Source organism: Nuphar pumila, chromosome 15, assembly GCF_984573655.1.
Source record: "Nuphar pumila chromosome 15, dmNupPumi1.hap1.1, whole genome shotgun sequence".
In the NCBI taxonomy this organism is placed as follows: domain Eukaryota; kingdom Viridiplantae; phylum Streptophyta; class Magnoliopsida; order Nymphaeales; family Nymphaeaceae; genus Nuphar; species Nuphar pumila.
Window position 1 is genome coordinate 70,010,205 of NC_143263.1, and position 23,063 is coordinate 70,033,267.

The window sequence follows — 23,063 nt, forward strand, 5'->3', positions numbered from 1 at the left end:
TCACTTCTTACCTTAATACACGAGGTGCGGCCTGGGTCAGGATCCGAGACCCGAGATCCAACCGCGTGTTGGATCCGTGTCTCTTAAGCGATGTGGATCCACGACAGCTTTGCGGAGTGGATCTGAAGGTCGGATCCAACTAGGGATCCACGCGATATGTTTATTTGTATATATATATATATTTGTATAGTTATATATATTTTTGTATAGTTATATATATACATACTATTATACGTATATATATATGGTTCCTTTATGGATCCTTATTCGACTTATCTGGATCCGTTCGTTGATCCGGATCTCTTTCTTAGGCGTTAAAGTTTTATATTCTTAATACATTTGGTTTATTCTTCGATACGATCATGTGGATCTTTCATATGTTAATATGGATCCATTTACGTTACCCAAAAATTGACATAACTTAATATGGATCCAGGATCCATTGTGCTTCGTAAATCCTTTTAATAAATCTGGATCCAGGAATCTGAAGTTTTGATCATATGATTTGAAACTATGGAACCAAATAAATTATTATGGATCCAACTAAATATAATTGATCCTTACGGTTTCAATACAAGGATCCAGATTAATATTGAAGTTGAGATGTCGAAGATCCAAATGCAATATTGTGGATCCGAACATCGCCTAGGCTATACCAATCCCACTAAAGTGTTATAGACCCAATATAGAAATTTTCTCACTAAAAATTCAATTTAAACTTCGAGGATTCAATCCATTTGACCAAAATCTATTATTAAATATTCAATTTAAGGTTCGTGATCCGATATCTAAGATCTGAATGAAATATCGGAGTTTTGAACAAGATATTAAGGATCCAACATTGAAGATCCAAATAGTAATTTAAGGATCCGACATCAAAGATACGAACAAGACATCTGAGATCCAATTAGGTATAAAATAAAACAATGAAAGTATCCTCGTAGCAGCTTCTGAATATAAAATTCAAGTTTACTTATCTGATAAAAATCACGGGTATTACATCAAAGGAGAAACAAAAATGCAGATTAAATTTGTCCGAACACTCAAACCATAGGCAACGAATACCCAGTCTGTATATTTTCTTTTTCTTCATGATTTCATCGGTAATAACCAACTACCCCTACCGTGAACAGATTATCGATGACATAGTATACATTGATGCTCATACACTCAACCAAAGCACACCACAACCATATACGTACCCAAAATCAGAGTATTTACTCATACTCAGGAATTTGTGTCTTTTCCCAAAATCAGGGGTCCGACAAGGGGGCTGGCGGCCTCTGCCGCTCTCTCCCCTCTCCCTCTCCCTCTCCCTCTCCCTCTCTCTTCGATGTTTTCGATCGGCAGGGGCTTTCCCCTGCCACCCTTTTTGTTTCCGGCAGGCAGGGGCAAGGCCCCTGCTGCCTCTCTGTTTTCGGCTGGCAGGGGTTCGTCACTGTCGCCCTCCTGTTCCAGCAAACAAAACCGGCACTCCCTGCCTGACTCCCCTTTTTGTGGAACCAACTGGGTTCCGCTTGTGCTGTTTGGTAAAAGTTGTTAGAGCACGTAACCACATCCAAAATTCTAAGGTGTTGAATGTCGGATTGGGATCGACCCCAACTCAGTCAACGCTTGCGATGTGTCGATAATCACGTTTTGTGTGTTTGCAGTTCGTACGACGAATTGCGCTCTGACTCCGCAACCCGAGCCCCATATCATCTACACTCGTAGGCGCACACAGCTACACAATATCCCGAGGTAGGGGAAAGTCGCACGAGGATGTTGGATGAATAAAATAAAGTATAAGGATTCTGAGATAGAATAATTTATTTTGCATACATGCTTACCTGTAGAACAATATAACTTGTGATTGCCTGTTTTGTGTTTCCTCGTTCATACTCCTTTGAAATTATATGTTTGATGTATGCTATATGGGTAAACTCATTTCTATGCGTTTTTGTACTTGCGCACTGTTGTGATTTCACTGTAGATGCTTGGGTTGTTACTATATGTTGGATCTTGTTGTTGCCCTTAGGCAAGCCTCGTGGGGGTGTGCAGGTGCACGTACCATATTTCGTGTCTTTCGAAAAGGTGCAAAATTTGGGTACATGCATCAAAATCTCGAGAAGAGAATCTTCTTAGTGCAAGGCTCGACTTCTCGAGCATGAAATCCTGTTTTAAAAATGAATATTCCATATGTGTGTTGCTAGATGCAACTAAAAGTACCCCAAGTAGGTTACTCGAAGGAAATAATTGGATCCACAGCTATCCAAAGACTTGTCTGAGATTTCCTGTTTCGTAGTGATTGAGCATGCCAAGTATATTACTGATTTTATGAAATACTGTGATGGGTTATCCTTCGAGAAACCCACAAGATGCTATCGTAACTGGACCTTTAGACATGTACGGTATATATAGTGCGATAAGAAGTATGAGAGGTCGTTAGGTATCTCGAAGTGTGCAATAAGCACTTTATTGAAATAAATGAAATAATGATGTCGGACTTACAGGCCAAATGCTCAAAGAGCAATGCATATCATGTATGAACTACAGGAATTACAAGATATTAAATGATTGCCCTCTCATCGTAGTCGTACCTCTAGGTAGGTATGATCGTAGTTTTGGACAAGTACGTCACGTTGGTGTTACGATGTTTGGATGATGAGGTTGTGGCAACCTCAAAGCGTGCATATGGCACAATGCTAAAATCACATAAATGGTGACAACTCGCCTTCATAAGCAAGATGCTCGAGTGGGTCTAACAGACCAGAGCATGTAGAATGGGGCGGCGGTTAAGAAACCCTCGTCGTACTCATTCGACCTTCACGGTTCATCAAGGGAGAGAATGGATGGTACAAAAACTATGATGGACAGGTTGTTAACAACCACCCCACGGGCAAAAGACTTGGCTTCCCAAATCATCGAAGTTAGGGGAATTGTGATTTACTATAAATTATCCTAGGTGGTAACTCCCAGGTACTTTTGCAGAAGTTGGATGCATCCATGGGCCACGAATGCCTTTGGGATTTACTCTCTTGGTCACTGATCGTCCCCTTAAGAACGGACTCATTCAGTCATCCGGGTTAATGAAAAACACCTGACATAATAAACCCCTGGATCGGTCTCGGTTGGTTTTACATTTCACGTCTATGCATACCCACATGTCAGTTAATATCAGAACTTAAAGAATATTCCTTTCATAATAGTTGTAGATAATTGAGATTTGTACTACTTGAAATGTTGTTGGTATATCTGTTTCAAATAGATCTTTGCATATGTTGCATATATTGTACCAGCTAGAATAGATTACATATTGTATTTGTTGCTTTTAATGTAATAAATTGCTTATCTCATGAATGTCCTGCTTTATTTTATTCTACATTGTTTATTCGTACAACTACTAGTTTGTTATGAAATTGACCCATTTCATGGGCAGGTGATGAATAGGACTTCACAGGCGGTCGATGGCGCGATGCATCATGCATTAAGATTTTTTTTCTTTCTGCTGGCGTCTGGACTCTGAGTTTTGAGTTTTTCTTTAGATTATTGGATAGTGGGAAAATGCTCATTTTGTAATAAACTGCAGATTTTATTAATCATCTATTGTTTTGTTTTCTCACTTCCCTTGAGTAGTTGTTTCATGAGTAATGATGACTTTACTGCCAACATACCCAGAATTTGGTAACTCGTGCTCCTTTCTAAATTGCTTCTGCTGTCGATTTTAAAAGTAAAACTCTCATCTTGAAAGGTTTTTCATCAATGTTTTCGAAATCACAAGTTGAAATTTTGGGGCGTTATAACTTAAGCATGAATCTGCTTTCCTTGCTAAAAAATCTCAAGTACCAAACGAAAGGAGACAGAACTCCCAATACATCCACCTCGGTCACTTTTGATCAATAGACTTTCCATTTGAATGCCTAACTTGATACAAATAATTTGGTGTAGCTCAAGATTTTTTTTTTTTGCTAGGCCAAGGGAACCTCCTCCCTTCCCCTCCATTTCCCAACCAACACCATACATTGGCAGGCCTTTGGTTGGTAAAACCCTTGAGGTCCGCTCACTTGGAAGTACACCAGATTCAACCTTGCAGCAAGGGACACCCTTCATGGGTTTCGAACTCGTGACATCCCATCAACCTGGTGGCATCCACAGGTCGCCCCCTACCAGATGACCGGATCAAGATATCATCAATGTTTGAATCAGAAGTCAATAAACAGAAATTGCAAGAATTTTCCATGAAGTCTCCCTTTCAAAATACAAACTCCAGTTAACAAAAAAAAAGAAGGTTATACGACATTAACCAAGAAGCTTCCATATATATAAAAGACATTAACCAGTGCCTAGAGAGGTGAAGATAGCAGTACGGCTGAAACAGTGTAAAACCACCATAAAAAAATTTGAAAAAATATGCAAATTCTGATTCTGAAACAGTTTGTCAGGAAACGTTGGACCTGATGATGAAGATGCAGTGCATTCAGTCGAGGCGGAGCCAGAAATCCAAATTAGGGTGGGCACAAATGTGTGTGCATGCGGGCATCTGTGTGCCTATATATATATATATATATATATATATATATATATATATATATATATATATATATATATATATATATATATAGACAGAGAGAGATTCTGACTCAAACCCCCTTATTGGGGACTTCAGGGTCAGGGTAGCACTTGCCCACACTAGCCCACATGTGGCTCCGCCTATGATTCAGTCCTAAAACCCTTGTAAGCATCACATGATTCACATTTTTATTAGAATTTACAATGTTGGAGTGCTAATAAAAAGGAAAAGGTCCAATACATGGTTGAAGTTGGCTCATCTAATGACAAACACGAGATATGGAAAGCCCATAATATGAAGAGTTCAGTTTTTAAACATATCTTCAAAATTCCCTCATTTCCCAAATAATCAAGGCTGTGTACATTATGAATTGTGGTCAAGCAAAATAATGCAGCAGACAGTTTTGGAGATTTACAGAATACAGGGCCAAATTTGTGGAGACAGGGAGAGAACAATGACTATAAATTGATGCCACTTTTTTACTCACTACTTTACCACCTTATCTTCTATTTTCTACTCTGACTAGTTGTTCATGAAATCCAATGCCCCTAAGGCTGGAATTAACAATTCTCCAGCTAGGATCTTGTGTACCATAAGAACGCAAAATAAGGGTAAATCAGATATTACCTGGCCAAGTGTGCAGAAAATGCACTAGAAAATGCATCACCTCTTCTTTTCGCATCATCTGTTCCACCTTCACTGGCTATTGCCTACAAGGTCAACCAACCATTTGGTTCATGGCTATACAAAAGCAAAAGTCTACAAAAGAACGTTGAAACTACACTTTCATGAACCAAATCATGTGCAAAATGGAAATCAAAGGCTCTGAGTTTTACAATAAAATCATGACAGTTTGATTCCATCAGAATCTTATTGATGTTTAATTATCTACTAAAATATGACATCTTTCATAAAATTTTCCAGAAAATGTGATAAGACATCCTCAATGCATAAGTATGTGGAGAATAAAAACATTAGGGGATAGATCATAAAATATGATCTTTCAAGAAGCAGATTTCTATTGAGGTTGAGGTGGTCGTATCTGGGTCTGGATCCAGATCCAGATCACGTCAGGCATGATTTCTATGCTGATGTCTGTTTATTATGTTTATTATGTCGTGTTACATTTGTTTCCTAAATGCCCTTATTAGTTGTTTCTTGTGTTGTATACTGTTAAAGGGTATTTTTGTCTATTGTAAGATTAATATATATTCATAGTAAAGAACACGTTTTCCATTATTGGGAATCGTGGAGTTTCAGCCCAGACCTTGTTGTTGTCTTCTTTCTCTCTGCAGGAACCTCATAAACCCTAAATCTAACATGGTATCATAGCCATGATCCGGAGAAGGGGCTATAAAATCTTGGTAACCTTTAAGATTTGGTCTTTCTTTCTCAGGGTAATAGTTGAATCTTCTATTCTTCCTTTTCTTCCCTTCTTTTCTTTTGTTTTCTCTCAAATCTACATCTCTTCTCTTGGTTCTTGCTTCTTTAAATCATATTTGTGTGTTTCTTGATTTCTTCTTAATTTCCCAACCTCTTCTTATCTCCTTCCTCTTGTTATTTCTCATCTTTTAAATCAGATCTGAATATTTCTTGATTCTTTTCTTCTTGAAAACTTGGGTTTGAAATCTATTTTATAAATTCTGGTTTGTTCGTATTTGGGTCATATCTTTCTGATCAAATCAGATTTATCAAATCTGAAAATCAGATCAGATTGATGTCATCTAGAGCCCAACGATTCTTGATTTGCGTCATTCAAAAAAAAAGATTACAAATTGATCTTGATGCATGACCTCACTAAGATTTATTGGCAGCAGTTTATTTGATTATTAAATTCACGTTCCTTTCTGCAAAAAAAGAGGACATGATTATTATTGTTGTTGATTATTGTTATATGTTGAGAATAGGTGGTTCTTTGTTTAAGTTCTTTTATATTAGAGGTTTTTTGAAATTTTGTCCTAATAAGGACTTAGATGTAATTTCTCTTTTGCCTCTCTCAATTTAATATAGAGAGAAGCCTTAATCAATTAAGTTAACGTGTTTTCTATTGTGCAGCCGTCTCTCTCTCTCTCTCTCTCTCTCTCTCTCTCTCTCTACACACAAGTGGCTGTACATCCCATCTTCTTCTACATGGTATCAAAGCCCTCGATCTCGGGAGCGTGATCAAGGACTGATCTTCATCAACGAGGAGCAATAACCCTACGACTTCTTAAAATCAGGTTTGGTGGTGTTTGACTGGGGAAGATCTGATAACAGATCTGGGATGTTACCCAGATCTGTCGTCAGATCTAAGGAGAAGATCTAGATCTGTTCTCCTCATCTGGATCTCCTGCCGCGACCTTGTGTTGCCGAGTCCTGTTCCTGCCATGAAGTGAGATTTTTTTTTCTTGGGTTCGTGAGTTGTCGAGGTGTGTTCGTGTTGTTTGGGAGCAGCAGAAATCCTCATTTCCTGTGTTGTCGTGATTGTTGAAGTTCTCTCCTGTGTTGATTGCGTGTGATCAGATTTTTTGCAGAGTTCTTTCCTGTGCTGATTGCGTGTGATCAGAATTCTGCCGTGAATACAGATTTATTTTCTGTGTTGATTGCTTGTGATCGAAATATAATTGATCTGTCTAACTATGCCCTGAAGACTTACTGGATGTCGTGCCTTATATGTTGGAGAACAGCAGGTGTAGTGAATATTTGTTTTGCGACTGCATTCTATCATTGGTCGTGATGTGTTTGGGCGCAGCAATGTTCGTGATTCCTGAACTTTAGTTGTTTTTTGTGGGTTGGTTTATTTCAGAATGTGGTTTGCAGCAGTCGTGATTCCCTGTTGTGTCGAGTTTTTTTTGGAAAGAAGCATGGTAGCTTAAGTTACCCTTCTATCGTGGAAAATAGCAGGTGTGATTTCTTGCTGTGTTGAATTTTGTTTTGTGTGTGGGCTGCTGTTTTTTGTGGAAACAGTAGGTGTGATTTCCTGCTGAGTTGAAAATTCCTCTTGAACACTTGTTGTTCAAGTGAGGTAATCTTTTTTTTTAATTTGGATCACATATTCAGTATGGCTGAAACTTCGAAATGTGATTCCAAAATGGAACATATTGGGGAGTATAAGGCTTTTGCCAACCCCTTCTCGTATGGCTCTTCCGTAAGGTTGAATGAAACCAACTATGACAAGTGGTCCAGAACTTTTATGATGTCGGTATCTGAACATCGTCGAAAACATATTTTGTTGGAAGGCGAACCCACTGAGAAATTGGGAAAATATGTTACTTGGGATGAAGATAATGACATAGTTATGTCATGGATCATGAATAGTGTCGAACCCCATATTGCAGATGGATTGATCTACTATAATACAGCCAAACTGATGTGGGACAATCTTCGTGATACATACTCACAAGAAACGAATGTGAGTCGTATCCTGCAAGTCGAACAGGAAATATATAATTTACAACAGGGAGATCAGACCTTGGCCCAGTACTATGCCTCTTTCAAAGTTGTGTTTGAAAGACTTAATGCTCACAGGCCTCTTTGTTGCTCGAAGCAAAAGGATCATCAAGAACAAACCATGGTTGCTCGTTTTCTTACAGGTCTTTCTTCAGATTTTTCTGTTGCAAAAGTTCAAATGTTGACTGGATCAGATGTTCCCACTCTTGCTGATGCTTATAATCGTCTAAGTAGACTTGCGATCTCTCTGCCACAATCTCAGCCTGTGACTCAGTCATCTGCTCTTGTTGTCCCATCTAGTTATGGGTGTGGAAATATTCAGAATATCAGAGGACAAGGACGTGGATGTGGTATGGGAGGCAGAAGAAAGCTTCAATGTACATTTTGTGGAAAATCTGGACATTTAGAAGATCGTTGCTGGGATAAGCATGGTCGGCCAACCTCTTCTTCATCAAAGTCATATACTCCAAAAGCAAATGTTACTACTATCGAGGCAACAAATGTACAAGAGAATATCGTTGCAAATGAAAGTAGTATCACCCTTAGTCGTGCGGAATATGATGAGCTGATAGCTCTTCGACCTTTGAGTTTCACCCCTCCTGTAGCTGGTGTTGCCTATTCAACCGGAAATCATCTTCATCCAACTGATAGTAAGTGGGTTATTGACTCTAGTGCATCCAGACATTTGTGTGAAAATTCACGTGTTTTTTCAGATCTAAAGGATATTAAGGCTCAGCTTGGAGTCTCATTAGCCGATGGGAGCTCCTCCCCGGTTGTTGGTCAGGGAAATATTTCTATATCCTCCTCATTACAGTTGAAAAATGCTCTTCATGCTCCAAACTTTGCTCAAAGTTTACTCTCTGTTAGTTGCCTTATAAAAGAACAAAACTATAGAGTAATATTTGATCCAATGGGTTGTCATTTTCAGGATTTGCTGACAGGGAAGAAGATTGGTGGAGGCTATGAAGAAAATGGAATTTACTACCTACATCATCCAATAGGTATTGTTCATGCTACAGTGGAACATTCATTCAATCATGTTCAGTGGCATCATCGTCTTGGTCATCCTTTATTGTCAAAGCTTTGGTCGGTCTTTCCTCAGATTCCTTCCACCACATCATTTCAGTGTGAAGAATGTCAGTTGGGTAAGCATCATCGAAGTTCGTTCACTTCGAGTCAGAGTCAGTCTAGTAATAAAGTTTTTGAACTTCTTCATGCAGATGTATGGGGTCCTAGTAAGATTCCTACTAGGACTCAGTGTCGTTATTATCTTGTTATTGTTGATGATTTCTCTAAGTTATCATGGGTATTTTTAATAAAAGAACGATCTGAAGTTCCAAGTATTATCAAATCCCTAATTCTTGAAATAAAAAACTCAGTTTGAATCTATTGTCAAGATTGTTCGCACTGATAATGCTCTCGAGTTTAAATCAAAAGGTCTGTTACAATTTTACCAAGATCATGGCATCCAACCCCAAACTTTCTGTGCCTATTCATCTCAACAAAATGGGGTGGCTGAGCGAAAACATCGGCACCTCCTTGATGTTGTCAGGACCATTATGATTCAATCCAATGTTCCTGCGTTATACTGGGGTGATGCGATTACCACTGCTTGCTATCTGATCAACCGCATGCCTTCGTCTTCTGTGGGTGATCAAATTCCATTACATATCCTAAAACCTAATGCCCCACTTTTTTCTTTCTCACCAAAAATATTTGGATGTGTTTGTTTTGTATACAAACTTGGCCCTGACCGTGATAAATTAACCGCTCAAGCTACAAAATGCATATTTATCGGTTATCCAAAAAATTAAAAGGGCTATCGATGTTATGATCCTATTTCTCGCCAAGTATGTCAGTGCAGATGTATCTTTCTTGGAATCCTCTCCATATTACTCTAGTTTCGGTTCCCCGCTGCAGGTTGATCCAGCTGAGTCTTTTCCATTACCTATACCTCCTTTTCCTTTGGAATTTGTGCCCTCATTACCGAACCAAACTTCATCCTCTTCCAGATTTAATAATCCTCCATTGGTATATGTGTGTAGAGCTCCACTTCCGCAAGAGCCTTCATCTTCTTCTTCTCCTGAGGTAAGTTCTACTGACAATAGTGATCTTCAGAATGATGATAACAGGCCTATTGCTCTACGAAAGGAGACAAGACAATGTACCTTATATACCATATCTCATTTTGTCTCCCATGCCAGAATTGGACATCAGATGAAGTCTTTTATTTCAGCCTTATCTGCTGAAACTATTCCTCTGAACTATCAACAGGCAGAACTTGATAATCGCTGGAAGCTGGCTATGCAAGAAGAAATGATAGCTTTAGTATCTCAGCATACCTGGGATCTAATTTGTAATATCCGGAAGAAATAGGTATACTTAATCAATTTGGATCTAGGACCCGATATCCGGATCCGTGAAGGAATCAGTAAATGGGTGTTAAACTAAGATTATAATAATAATTTTAATTGGGTAAATACTTAAGTATTAGGGTCGGACCCCCAGTTGGACCCGCAAAGATCCAACTGAGGATCCGTTAGTTCATGAAGACCCGAATCCATGCGTATGCTGGATTGGGTATTGCGGGTCGCAGGGTTTGGACCCGGACCCGAGTACGAGTCTTATGAAAATAAGAACAAGAATCGTGCCTTAAGCACGATTCTTGCATTCAAGAACTCGAGAGGGAGAAAGGGGGGGGGTTACGCAGAACGTAACCAACCCCTCTTTTCTCGGAAGGAGGAGGAAAGGGGGAGCTCGGCATAAAAGGGAGGGGAATCCCCTCAGTCAGGCTTTTGATTTCTTCCACTCGACCTCCCTTCCTCTCACGATTGGTGCGCACGGTGGAGGAAGGAGCCCTTCAACGACAAGAGCTTCGACCATCCGCACCTGTCAAGGGTCTTGCGAGTGTCTTCCTTCACGGCAGTAGGGGGGGGGAAAGCTATTAGCCTGCATCTATTCGCGACGGAAGCCTCCAGCCACCGAAAAATCACCGTAGAAAGGTACGGCTATTCTTGGATATGGGTGAGGGATCGAACGTGGGTTCGATCTTGTATGAGGGTTTGAGGAGAGAGAGGTTATGGGAATAGGATTTCGGATTATTACTAGTGTTTTCTTTCAAGAAATTAAAAGGGAAAGGGGTGTTTAGGGGTAGCGATCTGGGTTGGGGGATAATGCTGGTCCAACCCTAAACCCTCAGATTTCCGATTTGGCCGACATGGGATCGGTGAAGGGCGAAGACAGCCGGTTACGGCAGCCCAGTTCTCGCTTGGAATACCCCGGATTTTGGGGTTCTTTAGCCTGGAGATCGATGAACACGGGTTGGGTGTGTATGGGGTGTGTTGAACTAGAGGTTTTGTTAAAATTCGTGTGCTCTGATTTATAGTGGATTACGGTATACATAATATGATATTTTCTTTGGCTTATCTGAAATTGTTTGCTTAGAATATAACGTGGAAATGGTAGTTTAAAAGCAGGAAAACTCGATGAAGTTGAGTGTGTATTTAGATCGTGATTCTTGCTATTCACTGGAAAAAAAAAAGGAAACCATAGTCGTGGGATTAAATCTTGTTATTGCTACATGCATGAAATCTTGTTGTGTCTGAACTTATATATTGTATTCTTGAAATCAGAGAAACCATTGGAAGATTATGGTCGTTGTTTCAAATCTGTGTATCCTATTATAGAAAAAGGTTAGGTGCAGGGGTTGCACAAATATTGTAACAGGCATGACAACAGCCTGATCCGTTGGATACATTCACTGGGTACCGATGGTTGCCACTATCAGCATTATTTCTAAATGCTATTACTGTTCCTCCATAATCGGCTGCTAATGGTGTGTTTTCTTTGTGGTATAGACCATTAGCCGTAGGGGAATAGACTGTTTGTTTCTTTTCTCCCTTTTTATGAAAGTGTGTGCAGTAACCTGTTCGGTGGATGTGTTGGATGATCCCTTCTAGCTAGTCCAGCCAGCAGTCTAAGTAGTATGGACTATTTAGACAGTAGAACGAGAGGCCCAGGATTTGCAAGACCAATCACTCCTCCTAGTAGGTGCTGGGATTTACACAATTGCCGGTGAATGGATGAATGATAACATTTCATCTCATGATACTTAAATGTGAGCTTGGTTAGTATATTGTTGTTCGTGTTAATCATGAATGTTTGTTGAAATATGTGGAATGTTACATGGAAGCATGTATTGGTTAATGCCTTCATGTGCATATATGGATCAATGTGGGTTTTAAAATGTGATATCATGCATGGATTGTTATCATGAATTTATGAACGATGGATGAATGCATAAGAGGTAGGTGGTGTCATGGAGACACTTGTACATGAATGGTACATGCATATGGTGTGATAACTCATGCACTTTGTTAAGAAAGTGGGTTTGGTTTCCACATTGACTGCATCACTTACACAACGTAAGATGGTATGGCACACTACTACACTGTTCACATGGTATTCGTGGGCGGGAGTCCCATACGAGTTCTCGCAGGGGTGTATGTGAGCTTTACACTTCACTTTTGCATAGGGTATTGCAAAACTAAGAACCGAATTAAATAAAAACATAATAAAGAACAGTGTAACTATTGATCTGAGGTCTTCCATCTGGAGAATGGAGATCTTAGAGTTTCCAGTCCTGGGGAGGCTGTGAGGATACAAAAACTCCATGTGCGTGAATTTGGTACCCAAAACCCGATATGAAGGTTCTTTCTCCTGGCCACGGTTTTAGGGAGAGTCCGCCACTTTACCCGGGAGTGGTGATGTTGGTCACAGCTGTGAGTTTGTTTGGTACCAAGGAAGTGGCACTTGTGGGCGTGGGGTGTCCCTTGTGTCCCCGACATTAGATGCGGAAGTCTAATGTTCCGAAGGTGACTTGGTCGAGGGATAGGTTGGAACCCAGTAATAAAATACCAATTTGTGTACTAATCTACCCTGAAAACCTACTTGACCTCGGGGATTTTACCCGTTTGGTGTATCCGCAGGCGATGAAAATTTAAAAGAGAAACTTAAAGTTGTATGCATTAAAGAAGGGCATGCATATGGAAAGAAAAATCAAACTTAAAGGTAAGATAATAAGGAAGTCATGCATTTTCTTCTTTGCACTAGGTCTTGCATAATTTGAGATGATCTTTAGTTCATGATATGGTAAATGTATGCAATTCATTTCTTAAAAGCATGTTGAAATGGTTTGTTATTGCTATGTGTTACCGTCTTACTGTTCTTTAGCTGTGAGTATACACAATCTGTCACATATATGCATGGTCAGATGTTGCACGTTGGTTGTATCTGCACTCACTCAAATCAACATATGAAATCTTATTCATGTTCTCTGTCTCACCTAATTTCCTTGAAATAGTAGTACTCAGAATTCTGTTCTGACCCTTCTACTTCGTTGGTTTTACAGGAAATGGTGAGCAGTGAGAGATGGGTTGTTCACTGAGGATGGACGGGGGTCACATTTTGGGTTAGACAGTTTCGGCAGTGGCAGAGTGGTTTTAATTTTTTTGTTCTTGGCTCCATTGTTATCTTCAGTTCTTGTACTCTTTGGTTGAATAAAGAATGGCAATAACAATTTACTTCGGTTCATAAATAAATGGTTGGTGTTACTACTCATTGATGATGATTGTCAGTACATTTGTGGTGATGGGATATCCAATGGAAAGTGGAACTGTGAGGACCCCAGGTCCTTGGGAAGGTTTCTGCATATAAAAAAAAAATTGCATTTTAAAAAGGGGAAGGAGTTGGGGTCGTTACATAGTTGATTCCCCAGCAGATGCTGACATTGTTGGATGTAAATGGGTATATACAATAAAATACAAATCTGATGGTTCTATTGAAAGGTACAAGGCCAAATTAGTCGCGAAAGGGTATACTCAGACATATGGAATTGACTTCTTTGAAACTTTTTCTCCTGTTGCACGGATGGGTACCATCCGTCATGTTCTCTCAGTAGCTGTTCAGCATGGTTGGCGCTTGTGCCAATTAGATGTGAAAAATGCATTTCTATATGGGGATCTATCTGAGACCGTTTACATGCAACAACCTCCAGGATTCAAGGTTGAGGGGGAGTGTCAGAAGGTGTGTAGATTGAGAAAGGCGATTTATGGCTTGAAACAAAGTCCTCGTGCATGGTTTCAAAAGTTGTTTGAAGTGATGTCACGCTTTGGCTTTAATAGGTCATCTGCAGATCATACACTATTTATCAAGAAAACTAGCTCTGGCATAGTTGTTATGGTGGTATATGTGAATGACATCATTCTTACAGGAGATGATGTGAAAGTTATTGAAGCCATAAAGGCTCATCTTCAAAAACACTTTGTTACAAAAGACCTTGGTTCACTCAGGTATTTTCTGGGTATAGAAGTTGCTAGGAGCCGTGAAGGGATGGTTTTGTCTCAACGGAAATATGTTCTTGACTTATTAAAGGAAACGGGCATGTTGGGAGCTAAACCAACAAATATTCCCATGGACCATAAAGTTCAGTTGTTTGAAGAAGGGTCAAAACCAGTTGATAGCAAAAGCTATCGCTCCCTAGTAGGGAAGTTATTATATGTAATTGTGACCAGGCCGGATATTGCTTTAGCAGTAAGCAAAGTTAGCCAGTTTATGGACAAACCAACTGAGGTACACTGAAATGCAGCCATAATGATTCTCAAATATCTAAAATCATCCCCTGGAAAAGGGTTATTGTTCAGGAAAAGGTGGAACTCTGGAGATAGTAGCCTATTCTGATGCTGACTATGCTGGATCTGTAGTAGATAGAAAATCTACCACAGGATTCTGTGTGTTTTTGGGAGACAACTTGATTTCATGGAGAAGTAAGAAACAAAATGTGGTTTCCAGGTCGAGTGCAGAAACAGAATATCGGGCTATGCCGCAAACAGCTGCTGAATTGATGTGGGTTCGCATTGTTGTTCATGATCTCCAGGTGAAGGTTCCCTCTCCAATGACCATGATGTGTGATAACAAAGCGGCAACATATATAGCAAACAATCATGTCTTTCATGAGAGAACAAAGCACATTGAGGTTGATTGCCACTATGTAAGAGATATGATTCAAGCTGGTCATATCACTACCAAATACCTTAAGTCAGAAGACCAAGTTGCAGATATGTTTACAAAGCCTCTTGCTAGGTCAAATTTTTCAAAATGTTGTGACAAGGTGAGCATGATTGATATCTATGCTCCAGCTTGAGGGGGAGTGTTGAGAATAGGTGGTTCTTTGTTTAAGTTCTTTTATATTAGAGATTTTTTGAAATTTTGTCCTAATAAGGACTTACATGTAATTTCTCTTTTGCCTCTCTCTATTTAATATAGAGAGAAGCCCTAATCAATTAAGTTAATGTGTTTTCTATTGTGCAGTCGTCTCTCTCTCTCTCTTTCTCTCTCTTTCTCTCTCTCTCTCTCTCTCTACACACAGGTGGTTGTACATCCCATCTTTTTCTACATTATCTATTCCCAGCATCTTGGTTGTTGACTATCTCATCTTCTTCTCTAGTTATTGGCTACTCTAACTTACCCTTTTGCATTGATTTATCATTCACCTGTCATGGATTCAAGTTTTTCCTCAAGATCCATTTCTGCCAACTTTCTTGGTCAATTAATTTCAAAAAAGCTGAATAACTCCAACTATCTTACTTGGAAAAGGCAGATTATTCCTTTTATTAGGAGTCAGGATCTCACTCGTCACCTGGATAGATCAGTTGTTGCTCTAACTGAGTTTCTTATAAAAGAAGTTAAAGATGACAAAGGGGTTGTCACCGCAACAAGGATCGCTAGGATCCAACCGGGTTTGGGATATGGGTTTGGATCTTGAATCCAAATCCAAATCCAAAATTCATACCCAACGAAAATATAACTTTAAATTCAATATATAAGTTTAAATTGAAGTTACAAAGACTCCCAGAGGGGTAAGGTACCCTCTGGAAGCTTTTGGATATTTAATTATTAATAATTAATTAATTATAAGTAATTCTGAATTTCAAAAAGTTGCTAATAATAGGACTCTAGAAGAGTCCACACTTGCCCAAAAGACAAGAGTAAACAAAAAGGAGTATAAAAAAAAATTAGGAATAAGTAAAGAGTTGAAAAAAAGTCAAAATAAAAAGAATTTTTAAAAAAATTGGAAAGTGGGTGAGAAGGGCTCCCAAATAGGGAAGTCCTCTCTCCAGCCCAGTCTAGAAGGCCGGAAAAGAGCGGGGGTGTCACCCCCTATCCTCTCTATAAAAAGTCAAAAAAAAAAAAGAGGAAAAGAGAGAAAGAGAGGGGAGAAGTAGGAAAAGGAAAAGAGAAGGAGAAAAAGAGGAACGGTCTATCCTCTTTTCCGATCGTCTGACGTTTCACCCATCTTTTCTTTTGAACCTCAAAAAGGTACGGGTGTTGTCTCTTGTTTCGGATGAGAAAAAGAGACTAAATAAGCTTTAGGCAATATTTTTGTAGGAAACAATGGATTCTATTTTGGTTTTTCATTTTTTAATCCATGGAAATCGATGTAGGTAAGTCTAGAATATGTGAAATTTGAATTCCTACGTTATTTTTGCATGTATTTGCGTTCCCCCCCCCCACCCACACACACACACACACACATATATATATATATATATATATACATCTCCATGGATATTTTGGACAAATCTGACCATCGTGATGATGGGCAGATCTGGACAGATCTGCACCCTTCTCTGTTTTGTCCATTCTAGACAGATTTGTCCACCAGACTAGCGGACGGATCTAGACAGGTTAGTAAGCTATGTCACATGGGTGCGGGTGCGGGTGCGGGGATGCAGCACTTCCAAAAAACCCAGGTGCGGGGGTGCGGTAAGGGCAAAAATGCAAAAAAAAATTATATATATATATATATGAAGTTTGAACAGTTTAACATTTAACAGTTAACATTGTCATAATATCATTCATCATGCATGTAGTATATCAACCTAAATATCAAATTATCAATCAAATAAGTAAAGCAATTACATAAATCAATCTAAATATCAATCAAATAAGTAAAGAATAAAAGAACTAAATTACATACCAAAGTATATCCTGATGAAGTAATGGATGTTAAAAAAATTCTTCTTCATTATCAAATGCATCATTAGAAGGAATACTGGGCTCAGCTAAATCCATGTTTGTTATGTTGAAATCATGCTCTCCCTCAAAGTCACACTCTTCTGGGTTTACATCCCAAAATTTGGATGTTCCTTGTCTGCGTTACAAACCCAATTTGAAAATGTTAAATACAATACAAGTATATTTAAATGAAAAACTAAGAAATAATCAAATAACTAAGAGAGCAAATTAGTACATGTATTCATCATTGCTTCGCAAAAGTAATCGAAGATTTGAATGATCATATACTAAATCTTCTGCACGCTTGCTGGTGAGTTTGTTTCTCTTCATGTTGTGGATTTGAGAATATGTGCTCCAATTTCTTTCACAACAAGATGAACTAGCAGGCTACGATAGCAATCTTAATGCAAGACGTTGGAGAAGAGGTGTTTCTGATCCAAATGTTAACCACCATGTGATAGGATCTATATTATCTTCTTCTCTCGCGAATAATGCCGGTCCATATAATCTCGAAGATAAAAATTTTTCAAACTCTTGTGTGACTTGATGTAGAAGATATGCTTCTGGAAAAAGTCTTCTCATACACATATTTTTATGTCTTGATAGCTCTGGGTCTAAATTTGGAGGGACAAGACCAATACCACCAGCTCGCCACTTATTTGAATAATATTTTGGATTAAAAGAATGTGCCATGCAATGTAAATGAGTGTTGCTCTTATCCCATCTTCTGACTAAAATTGAATGAATATGATTAAAAAAATCTGAATCATCCAATGCAGGATTTTTTTCTTCATGCTTGAAAACTATACCTTGGATTTTTTCAATCATATTATCCCACATTTCATAAACTCTGTGAAGCACGGGCTCATCTTTATCAACTTCTCTTAACATTTCTCAAATAGGTTGCATAAATTGAAGAAAGTATACCACTCTGTCCCAAAACTCATCATCAAGAATGAATTTTTTAATTTCTTGAACCTTGATATCATCATCAGCACGATAGAATGTCCAATTTTCATCAGTCACTATATTAATCAAAGCATTCTCACTCTTTTAATCATCTTCACCATCACAATGATGGACGCAAAAAGTGTTTCAGCGACCTTCAACAATTTCAAGTCAGAATGCCTATTAAATATAACATTAGCACGATGGTGGTTAACAACAAAATTTCTAATGCTTTTGACATTTCTTTTTAAATCTTCAATCCATGAACATAAAGCATATGCTTGTGAATTTTTTTCTTCTTTGGGGTTGCAGATGCTCTTTAGGCTTAGATTTAAGCTGTGTGCTACACAGGGAGTCCAAAAAATGTGAGGGTACTCACTCTCTAAACTCAATGTTGCACTTTTACAAACTGGAACGTTGTCTGTAATGATTTGTACCACTTTCTGATCACCCACTTCTTTTATCACTTCTATAAACAATCACTTCAAATACTCTGCATTTTTATATTCCCCAGATGCACCAACTGCTTTCAAGAATATTGGGCCACTAAGCAAACAAGCAATGAAATTGATCTATGGATGCCTTTGAATATATGTTCATCCATCAGACACAATAGAAACTCCATTTTGCTCCCATGAATATTTTTTAATCTCCAGCAACCTCTCCACATTTGCCCTCTTTTCTGCAAGAAATGTGGTTCGTATTTTTTCTGAACTTGGAGGTACATAACCACTCAAATTACAATTTGTCAAGGATGTTACTAAATCCTTCCAATAAGGATTTCTAGCCGCATTAAATGGGAGTGAACCAGAATAAAAATACCTCCCAACTTTTCTATCAAATTCTTCTCTTTCATATGTATTGAATGATGCTTGTATTGTTCCTCTACCTCCTACATTGACTTTTTTTTTTATCATCTTCTTGGTGGCTTGCAAATGGCACACTAACTGTACAAGAATCGGACATTGCCTTTATCTTCTCATATTTTTCTTGTATTGTCTTCGCATTGCCTCATCAACTTTTCTGCAAGCTGAAATGTCATGTTTTGGTATCTTCAACAAATGAGTCTTCACTCTTGTGTAAGACCGAATAAAATCTCTTTCGCAGAGCTTGCATCGAAATCGCTTGTTTCCACCACCTCCTTCTCCAGTTTTTGCAAGTTTATCTACATGTACCCATAGTGGCTCCACATCATCAATCTCACAACTATCAGCAAAACTAGCAGCAGAACTCACATGTTGTGATGAGGATGACGCAAGTTTTTTCCCTTTATCCGTCATTTTTATCCTAAAAACACAAAAAAAATGCATTCAAAATTTTAAATCAATTATGCAGACTAACATTATCTTGATATAAAATCACCAAAGAGGGGGGATCTGCCCCTCCCCTGCCAAAAACAGAGAGCAGGGACAGGGGCTCGACCCCCTCCCCTGTCGAAAACAGAGGGAGCAGGGGGGGCTCAGCCCCTCCCCTGCCAACCCAACAAGAGAGCGAGAGGGGGGGGGGGCTCGACCCCTCCCTGAAATCAAAAGGAGCAGGGTGGGGAGCTCGGCCCCTTCCCTGCCGAAAATAGGGAGGGGCTCAGCCCCTCCCCTGCTTAAAACAAAGGGAGCAGGGGGGGCTCAGCCCCTCCCCTGCAGACCCAACAAGAGGGGGGAATGGGCCCCTCCCTTGCCGAAAATAGAGGGAGCATGGGGGGGTGCTCAGCCTCTCCCCTGCTGACACAACAATAGAGCGAGAGGGGGGGCTTGGCCCCTCCCCTGCCGAAAACAAAGGGAGCAGGGGGGGCTCGGCCCCTCCCATGCCAACCCAACAAGAGAGCGAGAAGGGGGGCTCGGCCCCTCCCCTGCCGAAATCAGAGGGAGCGGGGGGGGCTTGGCCCCTCCCCTGCCGACCCAACAAGAGAAAGAGAGGGACGTACCTGCGATGAGGGAGAGGAGGAGCTTAGGAGGTGGCGTCGGGGCGTCGGTAGGAGAGGGCTCGAGCTGAGCTGCGCGGGAGAGGAGAGGAGAGGAGTGATTTGGGCAAAAAAAAAATTGCCCTAATCACTCCTTTTCATCGGTTTTATTTTTTTTAACGTTCGAAATGTAGACGAAAATGACCCTGGGCGCGTTGACCGCACCGGCACGCACACCCGCGTCGCGTCGATGCGGGTGCAGCACCTGCTTTGCCAAGTCCCTGTTACATAGTTAGTAAGGGACCGTGATTCTTGGAATCGAAATCTGGACCATGACAAATATATATATATATATATATATATATATATATATATATATATATATATATATATATATATAATGTCTACAACAACAACTACGCCTTCATCCCAAAACAATTGGGGTCAGCGATATGAACCAAAAAAGAAATTCATTTTGGGTCTTCCACATGAATCCTTTTCCTCCAATCATTTCTATCCAACGCCATGTCCTCGGTGAGGTTCAAAGCATTCATATCCTTTCCTATCATCTCCATCCAAGTCTTCCTAGGCCTACCCCGACCTCTTTTAACTAATATATTTTCCCATTTCTCCAACCTTCTAACTGGAGCATCATTAGGCCTTCGCCGAATATGTCCAAACCACCGTAAACGATTCTCTCGCATCTTATTTTCAATGGGTGCAACACCTACCTTCTTACGTATCTCTTCGTTCCGAATCTTATCTTTTATTGTATTTCCACACATCCATCTAAGCATCCGCATCTCAGCTACACTCATTTTTTGAATATGATGTCTCTTGGCAGCCCAACATTCCGTACCATATAGTAAAGCGGGTCTAATAGTCGTCCTATAAAACTTTCCCTTCAACCGCAATGGCATTCTACGATCACACAGCACTCCAGTAGCACTTTTCCATTTCATCCACCCAACCTTTATCCTATGATTTACATCTCCATCAATTTCTCCATACTTTTGAATGATGGATCCCAAATATTTGAAATAATCATTCACCGGTATATCTTGCTCACCAAGCTTCACTACACTCCCATCACTACTTCGTTGCTTACTAAACCGACATTCCATATATTCAGTCTTACTCTTATATAATGTCTATTTAAAGAAAAAAATTTAGACTTTATGAGACTGTTGTCCGGGACAGGTCGGACAGCTGTCCAGTCCCACCCGACTGCAGTCGGCCACACACTGGGACTGGGTCCCTACTTTACAAGAAAGTTTTTCATATAGTTGCCAAAAAAAACATATATAAAATTTTATTCTTTACAGGCAGTGGTTCCAGACCAGGCCCAGCCGACTGGGTCAGGCTGGGCAGGACAGAAGCACCAGCCGACGCAGTCGGCTGGGCTCTGTCAGGGCAGAATCTGAGTCCTAGCCGACTGGGTCGGCTGGGCTCAGATCTGATCATGTTGAATAAAAAAAAACAGTATATATGTTGTTAAACTATTTTTTTTATGCATATCATGCTTGGGCAGGTGGCTCGGTTTGGCGCCAGCCGACCCAGTGGGCTGGGTGTGTTTTGGTAGTGTACAGACCCAGCCGACTGGGTTCGGCTGGGCCAGTTGCCAGAAAAAAAAAGGCGGGGAACAATATATATATATATATATATATATATATATATATATATTGTTAAATTTAATTTTTTATATATAATACTGGGCAGTTGCAGGGGCCTGTTAGGCACAGCTGACCTGGGTTCGGCTGGGCTGAGCAGGGCCTGCCAGGCTAGGCCAGCCGACCCGGGTTCGGCTGGGCCCTGTGTCTGTATATGTGTCAAAAAAATTTTTATATATATATATATATAAGTAATAAAATATGTGGGTTTTACTGATTTAAAAACCCAGATCTTTTCACATAAGTTGAACACAGTATTTATGTTGATTCATGCTGGTTATACATTCGGATTTTTCGATAGGATTCATGTAAAAAATCTGGTTTTCTCATGTTTATGATTGATTGTACATGGTCAATAAGTTTAATGCAATGTTACTTGCATGTGCATGTAGTGGGCATGTGTAAATCATGAAAATTTTTTACGGTTCCGCATATGCATGTTCGCATGAATGTCTACATATTGAGCATGAGGTGATTAATGAAAAGAAACATGTATTTTGATTAATCGTGTCAATACATGCATGTGAAATTTGTTAATCATGTACATTCTTGTTTAACAAGTATGAGTGTCTACTTGGAAGTAAGTTAAATGAATGTACAAGTGGCATGCTCATGATGGTTTTTGCATAAGATGCGTTGGTGATCAAAAGTGGATCATTGTAGGCCGTGTGGGCCTTGAGCAAGTGATGCACCATGTTTAGTTTTTCTTATGCATCGCAAAAATCAACTTAATATTTATTAAATTAATTGCACTGTTTCATCTTGCCACGGGTTGTGGTCCCGTGATGGGTTTCACATGTTGATTTGTGAAACGTATATTGTGGTATTTTGCATGTTGAATTGCAAAATAAAAAATTGAAATAAATTAATCTTTTAATAAAAGGATAAAAAGAAGAGAACAGTGTAATTCACGTTTTCCTGGATGTCCCTTCTTTAGTGTAGAAATCCTGACTTGTGGTTTTGGGGAACTGTGAGGATACTAAAACTTTGTGTGTGTTTGTGCTCCTAAACCCAAATAGGTGGTTCACCTCTCAGCCACGGTTTTAAGAAGATTCTGTCACTTTGTCTGAGGATGGTGTATAGACACAGCTGCTGTTATTGGTATACCAAGAAAGTGACATCAATAGATGTTGATTTCCCTGGTGTCCCGACATTAGATGTTGATTTCTAATATTCCAATGAATGATGTTGATTCTTGATATCCGTCGGGGGCTAAGTGTAGAACTTAGTAATAAAATACAAATTGTGTATTAAGCTATAACTGGAAACCTAAGTTGACCTTAGGAATTGTTTACCTGTTTTGAGTATCCACGGGCTATGATAATAAAAAAGAGGAACAAAAATGGTGTACATTTAATATAGATATACATATAAAAGAAAACTCTGATAAAGATAATAATTTACTCATGCATGTGCATTGATATTATGCATATTCCTGTTATACATTAGATTATGCATATTTACTTATTTTTCTCTTGTATTATACGATAGTGGC

General features: G+C 39.4%; 1 protein-coding gene across 3 annotated transcripts in view; it reads right to left on the reverse strand.

Annotated features, from left to right (window-relative positions):
• The window catches only part of LOC149815553 (pantothenate kinase 2-like), a 152,278-nt gene that overhangs the window by 74,957 nt on the left and 54,258 nt on the right, over window positions 1-23,063 (reverse strand). For all 3 annotated transcript variants that reach the window (XM_089988265.1, XM_089988266.1, XM_089988267.1), the window contains exon 14: window positions 5,177-5,259. In XM_089988265.1, the coding sequence (XP_089844391.1) occupies window positions 5,177-5,259 (83 nt within the window). The remainder of the gene's footprint in view (window positions 1-5,176; window positions 5,260-23,063) is intronic.